Source organism: Tachypleus tridentatus, chromosome 13 (assembly GCF_004210375.1).
Source record: "Tachypleus tridentatus isolate NWPU-2018 chromosome 13, ASM421037v1, whole genome shotgun sequence".
NCBI classification, from domain to species: domain Eukaryota; kingdom Metazoa; phylum Arthropoda; class Merostomata; order Xiphosura; family Limulidae; genus Tachypleus; species Tachypleus tridentatus.
This window is the reverse complement of record NC_134837.1, coordinates 102,416,496-102,429,286: the sequence shown is the minus strand read 5'-3', so window position 1 is coordinate 102,429,286 and position 12,791 is coordinate 102,416,496. Positions and strand designations below refer to the sequence as shown.

Here is a 12,791-nt window from a genome sequence, read left to right as displayed (position 1 = left end):
ACGCACTTTGTTCTGCATAGGCATGCGCTGGCAACAAAAACCTTGCCTTCAAAACTGGCAGAAGTATTAAAAATTGTAGTGGAATGTGTGAACTTTGTGTGAAATCGTGCCTTGAATTATTGCATCTTCAAAGAGCTGTGTAATGAAATGGGCTCTGAATTTGAGGTACTTCTGTACCATTCTAATGTTCGGTGGTTATCCCGGGGAAAGGTACTGAATCGTGTTTTTGCCATGTGTGTGAAATTAGCTATGTTTTTGTGAGAGCACCAACATTGTCATGCAGATTGCTTCTAAAAACTGAGTTCATTCTCATTTTGACGTACATGGCCGATGTATTCAATGCTCTCAATCATCTCAATCAACAGATGCAGGGCAGTGGAGTCAACATCATCGAAGCGGAAGAAAACCTGAAAGCTTTTTTAAAAAAGCTACTGTTATGGAAACGACGAACAGAGAATGATAACTTCGCAAACTTTCCCCTACTGGACGACTGTGTAAGATATGTCTGAAATCGGAGACATTTCTGTACCCGGGGAACTGAAGCAAGCAATTGACATGTACTTAGATGAGCTCGCAAAGTCTCTCAACGGATACTTCTCCACCAGAGTCATATCCAGCATGGGTGAGACAGCCGTTCAAATTTAGTGTTGCGACAGCAGATGTCAATGATAAATACCTCGACGAAATCATTGAACTTCAGCAGAGCTGGGTTCAACAGCAACTTTTCAGAACAATAACACTCTCAACGTTTTGGTGTCACCAAATTGTATCGTACCCTCTTATTGCTAAGAAAGCTCTTGAGATACTCATACCGTTTGTTACAACGTATCTTTGGGAGTAATCCTTTTTGAAGATGGTAGACACAAAAACGAAGAAAAGGAACAGACTTTGTTGCGAAAATGATATGAGAGTGACACTTTCCAAGGTGAAGCCGCGCATTTACATTTTGTGTGAAATTCATGTTTTGTTGGTTTTGTTCTTTGAACACAGTGATATTGTATGCAACTGATGCATGGTTCATTTTGCGCACTAATAAAATATCTACTTATGTATTGAATTTGAAAAAATCATATTTTATTGTTCCAATTTCGAGGGGTTCAGTCAATGCAAGTGCGAAACTTCCGGGGTTCAGTACCTCCAACATTGTTAAAAACCACTGTTTTAAACAATTAAATAATTTAAAAATTCTGAAATTTAGTTAGAGAGCGCTTCAATCTGTTAAAGCTTGTAAAAAGTATGCCTCAGCGGAAAAGTGCAAATAGTTTGAGAAATATTTGTCTTGATAATATTTGTGCTAATATAGATAGCTACTGGTTAGCTGATTATATTAAAAAATATGAATTTAATAGATACGTGTATGTTCTTGGGCCGTTTGATGATATTCGTAAGTACAAATAAAATAGAAGGCTATGTATGAATTTGAAGTCTCACACTTTGATTTACTTTTAGAAATTGCATCGATAGTTGACAGCCACTTAGGCTTAGTTCGGCGCGCATATATTAAACACCGAAAAGGTAGATAATATATTTTAATTGTAAAATATAAAAATATATATATTGTATGGTATTTCCCATTTCTCCCATAATAGAATAGAAGGTTAAAACAAAAAGAACATTGAATAGGAAATTGTTATAATTGTAAAAGAGTAGCCCAAAAGTTGACGGTGGGTGGTGATGACTAGCAGCCTTCCCTCTAGTCTTACACTGCTAAATTAGGGATGGCTAGCACAGATAGCCCTCGAGTAGCTTTGTGCGAAATTCAAAACAAACAAAAATATAATATTCTGTTTTGGTGTCATACTTTCCTTCTTGTTCTTGTTTCGTTATTCAACTTGTTTTTTCGTGTTTTATTGTGAAAAAATAAGAAATTTTATGAAATGTATTTTTTATTTTCTTTAAAAGTATTTTCCATTTTTTGTGGTGGATTTGGTGGTAAATTTTGGTTTACAACTTTTAGACTGTAGAGTTAGATGGTAACTTTATGAACAGTATGACACAGTATTAATAATATTACGTTAGTAATGAATAAATGAGGCCATATGTGCATAATAATCATAATATGAGTGTTATCTATTTTTTTAAGATTTGGGTTTTGCAATAGGTTATGATGGTTGTAATTATATTATATATAGTACATACACTGACTATGCACTGTGCTACTGCACTGTGAATGTGTTTGTTTGTAATTTGTATTAATAAAAATTAATGTTTCACAGCATATAGCAAGAATTGATATTGTTGGAGACAAAAGCATTAGTTTCAGCATTTTATAGTTTGATATTTAAATTTAATTCCACAAGTTTTTTTTAATCTTAAGACAAACACATAAGGAAGAGAAGTATCGGAACATTTGTTGTTGTATGCTGTCAACCGATTATATTAGTCAGTAAGATAGGGTGCTTGACTTTGCTTTCTGAGAGTTGCAGGTTTGAATCTCCATCCCACCAAACATGTTTGCTTTTTTATTCATAGGGAGATTATAATTTAATGGTCAATCCCACTATTAATTTGTAAAAGAGTATCCTAAGAGCTGGTGTTGGGTGGTGGTGACTAGTTGCCTTCTCTCTAGTCTTTTATTAAATTAGGAATAACTAGCACAGCTAGCCCTTATGTAGGTTTGTGCAAAATTCATAACAAACAAACTGATTGAACAAAGAACCATGATTGGTGGTAATAGGCATATTGTATTCTCTACATTACAAAAGGTTAAGTTTGGTCAATCTATTTAAAGGATAAGGTGAAGAAGTCTCCAACTGTTTGTTAATTGTTTTTATAAATAAATATATGGTCTTAACTGTCCATCTTAATTTTTGGCTCTTAAAATATCATTAAAGAGTGAAATCTTTGAAATATAAATAAATGGCAGTAAAGTTTAATAACTTAAGTATTTTATTCATGCACAAATTGCATTATGTTGAATAGTGGTTGTACTTCATCTGTCATTTTTATTTAAATTTCTGCTACTTTAAATTGAATATTTGAAGAAAATATGTAGTATAAAATTTCAAATATATAGCTCTTTCTATTTTATATTGCCTATTAAAGCTATTTACACAGCTAAAAAGGAAAAAAATTCACATAGAGAGTTGGGATCTTTTCCTTCACCATAACCTATTTTGACTTGGATTGTAACTGTGTGAAGCTAGTTTTGGTTACCTTGGTTTGTATGTAGCTTAGTTGGAAGAAGGCTGATAAAGATGTTACATCCCAAAATTATCATTTATATTGTCAAAATTGAACTTCTTTCATGAAACGTGTGCATTATTTTTTCCTCAGAGTATGTACTGATAGCTACATGTATTCTTTATCATACCTTACTTTCATGGAAGATGTCTAAATAATAACAGTAAGACTTTGAAGTGTAACTGACAGAGTTGAAAAGAACTTGAGTCTTGAAATGGTGTCACCATTATTTTGTAGGTTGTCCTCCCTATGTGGAGAAAGAAACATGGTCATTAAAACTGACATTTTTGCAATATTTGAGAGAGTAAGATACATGTTCGTCATTTAGAGCATGATTTGCACAAATGTTGTACATATATTTTTAAGGTTTCAAACATTAAATTATAGAATACATCATCATGAAATCTTTGGACATCCAGCTTTAGTTTATGCTAGCAGGCAGTGTCTGTGACAAATGCTTGACTTAATGTCATCTTCTACTCATATGCAAAAATGTGACTTTGTACATATTTCGAACTCTTTGGGCTAGATCCTCATTTTTTTATTTACAACCTGTGGTTGTTTCCATAATCACCTTAGGAGATAAAACCACTGCTCTTGGGCTATACAAGTTATACTGACAATGAAATTTAAATTTCATTTTTAAAATATATTTGATTTCTAATTAGTGATTTTGTTATTCATGTGTTTTATTATTTTTAAAACAATAAAAAGCACATGATCAAAATTAACAGTTTCTTTATAAATGTAAAAACTACAAAAAATGATCAGAAACTGAAGTATTTTTAGGTATATTTTCTTTTGCAAAATGATAAAGGTCAATCTTTTTGAAAATGTTAGTTTTTGCATCGCATCTTACTTTGTAGTGATATCTAGAACTGACATAACTCAGTATTAATTCATTGTATTTTTGTTTCTTTAGCTGGACAAGTAATTGAAGCTTTAATCATCAAATTGAAAGAAAGTTGGTGTTTAAAGAAACACCACCTTGAGATTTTATTAAATTCCCTTGTACGGAATCTGGATTTAAGTGGATGGAAAGGGGACGTAGGAAATGTGTTGTTATCTGCAGGAAAGAAATGTTTAGTAAGTATTTACTTTCACAAAGGTAATTATAATCATTTCACAGTGTTGATAATACTTCATGAACAAAACAAGTATACTGTGGATAGAAATAAAGCTAGTGTTGTTTAAAGAAATCCCAAACTTAATGGACAGAATTTGATTTACCAGACAGAGAAGTTCAAATGTATATAACAAATTGGAGTCCATACTGGTTAATTATATAAATCAGTAATATTACTCACACAATTTTTATATGTAATTACACTATTTCTTTGCAGACATCTTTCTTCTTACACTATTTTTTGTAGGTGTTTTTTTTTATTAAAAAAATAAAACACTTGACTTTTGAAAGACGTTCATTGAATTATTAAAAAGTTTTGAATATGATTATGTTATCAGATCATACTTCATTGTTTTGTTTATTGTAATTGCTGTAAGCCTCTCATCTTCTGTAACGATACATTTGACCTATAACTCAACTAGCTGCATAAAGTTTTTGTCATCATTTTTGGTGTTTGTGGTTTATAAACTATAATATTTTTCACATAATTAGCAACTATATATTAGTTAATGAAAGACTTCATTTTTCTAAATACAGCCTCTTTAGTCAGTCTCTTAATATTTAATAAATGTGTACACCAGTATTGAATGGTTTTTGTCAGAAGTTACTTTCTGATATTAGTAATTTATTTTATAGGAAGCTGTATATGGGTTCATGAACAATGACCTGAAACTGTTAAGTGTTCATAAATATTTTTTTCATGAACATTTTACAACAAAATAGCTGATATATACTTAAAAGCTACTGAAAGATAGTGGGAATATATCAATAGTTCTGCATTCTTAATGATATGAAGTTATTACCCCAGAAGACATAAGGCTATGGTACTACAAGCTTTTCTATATTCAATAAACTTTATATTTTGCATGAAGCTTTTGTTGTCTTTTCATGTGCATTATAGAAAGTATAGGAAACAATGTATTGTTTGGTTTGACAATCACATATGAATGTGTTCAAAGTTAAAAAAAATAAATATTTTATGATTTTTTTCACACTATGCACCTGTTTTATAAGGATCTTCAACAGCACATTCACTCTCCCATCCCCTTATATTTTGGATATTTTGCTGTAATTATAGGCTATTTGAAATGTGTGATATAAATAGTACTGATAATAGAAATATTTCAATAATTTTACTTGAAAAACCAGCATTATTTCTGAATGTTCAGTGTTTTAAAACTGAGAATTACTTTTTTTCAATAGAAAAATTGTGGAATGGTTTGCTGATGAATTGTTTCATTTTTTTTATCTTTCAGAATATCTTTAATTTAAACTTAAATGGATGTCTCAATATTCAGAAATCAGCACTTCTTCAAATCCCAAGCAGCTTTCCACACTTGATTATTTTAAACCTACAAAACACCAACACCAGTAATACAATGTTGGGATGTATTGGAGAACACTGTCCAAACCTTAGAGAACTGGACATCACTAATTGCCCTGTATCTGACATTGGACTGACCAGCATGTGCCTGACTATGAGTGATCTAGAGAAGAGGTCACCTCGGCAGCTGAGATTAACCAAAATACATGTTCTTGGTACAAATATTACAACAACAGGTGTTTCATGTTTACTTCACTACATACCAGCTCTTGATCTTCTAAACTTTTCCAACACATTTGGTTCGATAGCAGAATTACATGAACAAAGACAAAGACTTAACTTAACTCTACCAGATGCATTTAAACTTGCTGCTCTTTCAGTTGAATACCCCTTTGAGGAGTTTCTTCAGACAGATGTTCTACATATTGCTATTCAGATGTGTCCTCTTGTCACAAAAGTAACAATTGTTCATGTGGAGCTTGAGAATGGTGCTTTACCTCTGATTAGCCGGTTTCAAAACCTCAGGGAGTTACTTTTAGTAGGGTCTGACTCTGGTGCATTTCTTCTTGAAGAAGAGCTGAAGTCATTTCTACACCTTAAGGGCTTTCAGTTAACATTTTTAGAATTGGGTGAAGTACCAGTGATTGACTTGGCATTAATAGGCAGTCTCTGTTGTAATTTAAAAGCTTTTAAGTTATTTATGGTAAAAGAAATTAAATGCTCTGCATCAAACCATGAAATTTCAGTCTTCAGTAACCCTCGTCCCTTATGTCAGTTGAAGACTCTTGATTTAGTATTGGAAGAAAATGGTGATGTGCCTCTTATTGGATGGCCGGTTTTGCTTTATTCTTGTTTAGAACTTGAAGACTTGAAAGTGTCTTTTAGCCAGAGTCTTACAGATGAAATTTTAGCAATTGTAATGGAGTATAATCCTCTGAAAAGTTTGACACATGTACATTTTGATCACTGTGTTTCTATCACTGGGGAAACTCTGGGAAGACTTCTTAAAGTAGATAGCAAACTTCAAGATCTGAAGTCCTATTGGAGCACAAATGTCACAAGGATAGACTTTGAATGGTGTCAGAGATATGTACAAGAAAATAATTTAGATGTTAAAATGGAATGGATGTAGCTACTAAATAATATAAGTGTATACCCTCCTATCCTCAAATGTTAAGCTGTTTAGAGTTTCCCTATGATATAATAAATAAGCCTTCCAAATTTAATTTTGTGAAAATATGTTAAATGCACATCTCAACTCTCAGTTTTCTTTCTCGTTAACCATCAGTGTTCCACTATCTTATGTGGAGTGACAAACAAAAAAGACTAACATAAAAATAAAATACTTTCAGTATATTGGAATATAATAAGTTTTAAAGTAAAATGTACATTGTAATTGGTTTTGGTCATTTTTACTTTTATTTGGAATATGAATAAGGTTGTTGTGACCATTGCTCTCTTTATGCTACTTCAATTTTACATATCAGATAAATATTGAAATCAGAACTGTTAATTATAATCTTTATAACAACAACAATATGCTGTTCATATAATCCAACATCAATAATGTGCTCCAAGGTTTGAAGGATTAGGAGGAAACTAACAGAATGTTAATTAAATAAGAATAATAGAAAGTTAACAAACAGCATTAACTAAGGAAAAGTCAAAAATAAGTTTCTATAAAATTATTTTAACATCAGAACAGTCAACCTGTTAGATCTTATATCAGTAGTGTCATCAGTCCATATCATCTGGTATTAAAATAAAGTAGGTCATTGAATTGGTTTTCTTACATGTGAAAATATGTACCATGAGGCTTTTAGCAACGTAACAATATCTAGTGTTCCTTAGTTTGTTTTTAAAAATGGCTTCGTTATGTCTTGTAAGTTAACTGTAGATAAAAGAATGACTGATGTGATACATGTATAAATATATATACATGTGTGTGTGTGTGTGTTGATTTTTTTTAGATGTTTATGTAAGAAAAAATCAACCTACACAAGCTGCCTGTGTTTTTGTTTTTATAGTTTACTTGCAGATTGAAATTTCTTAATTCAGGGATTTGAGATCTTGTTGATTTTCTAAGTCAAGTAAGAGAAAGTTGTACATACACATTTTCATATTTCAAATGGAATTGTAAAAGTGATTGAGTTGTTCAAGGTTGCTTTAGGAAATTTGTGAAAGCTATTATTGAAAAATAAGGAAGCTTAGCAAATACTTTTGTGTATGTATATATATATATATATGTATATAAGTGAAATAAATGTGATTAACATTCGTACACTGTTTGCACTCTGAAAATGCTTTGGATGTGTGTACGTATCCTAGTGGTAGTGAGTTGGGTTGTGGATCATGAGATCAGTGGTTTGGAAACCACAATGTGCAACTGAATATGCTCCACAGTTTTAGTGGTAAGTACATTACAACTATGATAACTAATTTTGTTTGAGAATAGCCACCTGAGCAAGTGAGGCTGACAACTAGTAGCCCTCCACCTCAATACCGGTTTCAAATTATGTATGGCTATACCTGAATTTTAGGGGGTCTCTGATTTCTTAGTTTATTCTATATGTTCCACAGAATATCATTTATATTGAAAGTACCAAATAATGATCAAAGTTCTATTTCATTTAACCCATTCTATAATAAAAGCTTCCTCTGTTGATGAGATTTTTAAGTAATGAATTTTAAGACTTGTCATTGACAGCAGTTAATGTGAACAGTGAATAATGACAACATTTATTGTTTTTAAATGGCATTTGAAACTTAAGATAAAAATTGTTAGATAGGTTATGTATAAAACAAAATAAATGGTATGTTCCTCAAATATTTTTGTTTATTTTTCTAAATATGTATTTGGATGTTGAGTATAATATTTTTGTAAGCTCTAAGTTGATTTCCTTTCACTTCTTTAGCATCTTCATTAATACCTTAACAGTATTGTACATATGGTTGACTACTTTATATTAAAATTAGTTTGAATGTGCAATTTGGCAAGACATGCAACAACTGCACTCAGTGTAAATTTGTTGTGGGACATTATGTATCAGAACCACTTTTTGACAGAGTTTGGCATTGACTTGTAATTTTATACAAAGATCCATTTTGTTGTTTTTTTTTATAACTTTTATTCTGACTTGGTTGTTTTTATACATGTTACATTTTGATCAAATGTCAGTTTGTTTTGTTTTGACAGCCAGTATCATACCTATTACTTTTCAGTTGTTAGTGGGGTTAAAGTTCACTTTATGAAACAATAGTTTGTGTGTGTGTGTTTATCTGTATGTATGTATAGTGAAACTAAGTTTTTGCTCATGAGTTCTTTGAAGCAAATGACAATTTTTTTTTGTATTTATACATGTTAAATGTTTCCCATATAAGAGTATTAGATTTTTTGTTTCAATTTTATTCAGCAAAACAGTTTTCTAATGTATATAAAGTTTATCTTGACTAAAATTTGAACATGTAAGAATATTTTCACAGTGGAAATGAGGGAGAAGAGGAATAATAAAAGCAACAGTAATATTTTATCACTCTTTTAATACTTTCAGGAGGAGGTATCAATATACATGCACTACCTTTCCCTCACCTCAGGTTTTCTATTTGCCTCTAGACCCTTAAGTCATCAGTATTAGCTTAATAGCTGTAAAGAACAATTCACCATTAAAATATTAAAGTATTTATAGAAACTAATATTTTATGTAGTACAGGTGTTAAAAATGCCCAATTCAGATTAATATTTACCAATTGAATTTTTTGTGCCAATTGCCCTGTATTAAATGTTTTATAACTGTTTGTTGTATCTTTCATCCCTCAGTGGATCAGTGATAAGCTCAGATTTACAGTCCTAAAATCTGTGGTTCTATTTCCTGTGGTGGGCATACTACAGCTATCCTATTGTGTAAGTCTGTGCTAAACCAACTATATGTTTTGTAGCTTCAAGAAGAAAAATAATTTTATCACTTTTTGACTGTTTATGTCTCTTAATCTGAAACATAAAACTTCTGAGTAGGTCTGTTCAGAAACAGAATAATGGCATTCAAACATTAAGAACAGTGATGACAATATCACAAATTTGTCCAAAAGTTGGGTCTTGTATAAAGAGTCATGGTAACATTATTCCACCTTCTAACTAGGTTAAAGTCACTATCATTCCCACTGATGATACATTTGGTTTTATTATGTACCATTCTCTTACCAGTAAAATAGATAAATAAACAGAGATGTTTTTATTTATAAATTTTGCGTAATTTAATATTGTTCCAGAAAATAAAAATTGGAGTTAGTAACTTCTGTTATATTGGACTTTATTGGTCTTTTTTTTTGTCATAAATTTCATGTGTGACCGAGAATACGAAGTAGTTATTCACTTAAAAGTTGTATGTAATATTTCTTTATTTTTGACTTGAAATGATCCCCTCCAGTGGCATGTCTGTGGATTCAAACCGATAAAATACAGGTTTAGATACACGTGTTGGGCAGAGCACAGATACTCCATCATATAGCTTTGTGCTTATTTCTAAACAAACAAAAAAACAGGCTTGATAGTAATAATCTATATAAATAATACGCTTTCATTTGACTGTTTGCAACTTTTCTCGCCAATTTCATGATGAAACGCCCCTCGGTGTGGATTCCTGTATGTGGTGAGGGGATCTCCCATGGAAGGTTCTGTTCTTTCAGTTTACCTCTTCTAGGATCTAAACATCCACCCACGTGTTTGCCTTGCATGGCGACTCATGAAGAGGAGTAAAGGATCCTGGTGGTTGAGGAGTCCAACCCTAACACACTACTTTGGCCTTGAATTCCTGTAGATGGGCGGCTTTGGAGAGGTCCCCTTGCATCAATCGGCTGGTCCACTTGGGCTAGGGTCAATCAAGTACCAGCGTTGGATGTTCTCAACAGGTTTTGTGGACATTGTTTTTGATGCTGGTGTTAGGGTATAGTGCTCACGAAACCCTGGCATTGCTGCAGTGTCCTTGTTTGACATTGTAGTGCACCCCATGGTGGGTGGGATGAGTGAGTACCAAAATTCCCCTTTTTTCATTATGGATCTTCCAAATAAAAACTTAAATAAAATAGTGAAAAAAAGTATTGGTAAACGACCACGTATTGAAGATTCTGACCAGCAATCTTCAACATCTGTAACACCTGTTGTACCTCATTTTTTATCCTACATACTCTTTCAGACAAATCTTTTGGGCAAATATCTGCCTTCTTCATTCAGAAAAGACTAGAAAAACTTGCTGGCTCTCCAAAGTCAGTAAAGACACTTTGATCTGGTGACATATTGGTGGAAACATCAATATCTCAACAAAGTGAACTCCTTTTGCACTGAAAGGTAATTGGGGATATACCTATTGAGGTTACATCTCATGCTACTTTGAATTCATTACAAGGAATTATTGTTGAGAAGGGTTTGAAGAACATCCCCAAGTCAGAGATTTCCACTGGTTTCTCCACTCAAGGAGTTTCTGCAGTGAAGTGTATCTCCACTTGCAAAGATAGAATTATGATGCTCACCAATATCCTTGTTCTGACATTTACATTACCATGTTCACCTGTTCTCATCAAGACAGGTTATCTTAATTGCAGGGTATGGCCATACATTCCACACCCTCTCCAATGTTTCCAGTGTCAGCAGTTCAGTCACTCAGACGTAATGGTTCCTTGGTGTGTGCTTGTTGCAGTGGCATAGACCATGATGCCTTTGAGTGTGAAACGGACCCTCATTGCATCAATCACAATGGCTCTCACCCGTCTTACTTTCGTTCTCGCCCTAAATTGTTGGAAGAAAAAGAGGTGCAGCATTTGAAAACGATTCACAACATTACTTATTCTGAGGCTCAAAAGTTGCTGTCCACCACTTTGTCTTGGACATATGCTGCTGCACTTCGTTCTACTACAACAGTAGGAGTGCAGACAGATTTCTCTGTGCCTCCAAAAAATCGCTCTCAAAACAAATGAAAAGTCTTTTGACCTGGTTAAAACGTTGATGAAACAACTTTAACACCCATCTCTGGTCTTACATACATTCAAACAAATCCCATGATCCACTTCCTTTGCTTCTACATACAGACAATTCCTCGGGTAATTTTCTTCTCCCACCCCAAGATGCAAAACGATCATTCGTTCACGACCTCAGTCATTGGAATCCCCTTCCAACAGCAAAGATCTGCCCAATCGACCCAGGGCAGAATCCATGGAGGTTGATAGACTTCCTTCGAATAAGGACAGTAAGGAAAAACAGATGTGGTCATAAACAGAAGGGTTCTTCATCCAGTTCACCTACACATAAATAAGAATGGCCATGTTGATACAATGGAACTGTCAATATTTACATTCTAATCTGGATGACATCAAAATACTTGATTGCTTCCTACCATCCTGTATGTCTTTCCTTACAGGAAACATTTCTGAAACCTGCTGATATAGTCACCTCTCGGCGGTTTTCTTTGTACAGAAACGACAGGCTGTGTGATGAACGAGTGCATTGAGGGGTAGCACTGTTGGTTGATCAACATGTGCCCACCCTGTTTTTGCCACTCTACACACTGGTGGAGGTCGCAGTCATCCGTGTTTCCTTGGGTCATACCATCACTATTCGTTCTTTCTACCTGTTGCCTGGAGAGACATGTGATCAATCAGACCTTGATGCTCTCATTGAACAGTTACCGTCTCCCTTCTTAATCCTGGGGGACTTTAATGAACATCATCCCCTTTGGGAAAGTACTGATATTGATAGGAGGGGTCACTCTGTAGAGCAAATGCTCTCTTATCACAACCTTTCTCTTTTCAGAACTGGGTCTTTTACTTATTTTCATGCACCTAGTCAGTCCTTTACTGCTGTTAATCTCCCAATTTACTCCCCTTCACTGTTCTCCCATTTTTCATTTAGGGTTGACAATAATCCACGAGACAGTGATCATTTTCCTATAATTTTGAGAGAGATTGGCCGTGGTCGATGCCACCCGACTCACGTGCCCTGGTAGAAACTGGATCATGCAAACTGTCCCTCTTTCACTAATCAAGCAGAACTTGATCCTGCCATCGTCTGTAAGCCATAAATAGACGACTGTGTGGCATCAGTAACTGAGTGTATTATACAGGCAGCTGCTCAATATATTCCTAAAACCTCGACACGTTTTCCACCAACCA

At 33.6% G+C, this 12,791-nt stretch overlaps 1 protein-coding gene across 2 annotated transcripts; it reads left to right on the top strand.

The window, feature by feature from the left end:
- The first annotated feature begins 1,201 nt into the window (after nt 1-1,201).
- LOC143238159 (uncharacterized) lies at nt 1,202-9,929 on the top strand. Of its 2 annotated transcripts, none has more exons than XM_076478139.1 (3): nt 1,202-1,515; nt 4,106-4,269; nt 5,566-9,929. In XM_076478139.1, exons 1-3 carry the CDS (start codon nt 1,410-1,412, stop codon nt 6,763-6,765), a joined length of 1,470 nt encoding a protein of 489 aa, XP_076334254.1. In that variant the 5' UTR covers nt 1,202-1,409; the 3' UTR covers nt 6,766-9,929. The 2 variants fall into 2 exon arrangements, with proteins under 2 accessions (XP_076334254.1, XP_076334253.1); XM_076478138.1 differs by having other exon boundaries at nt 1,207-1,384.
- The last annotated feature ends 2,862 nt before the right edge of the window (nt 9,930-12,791 follow it).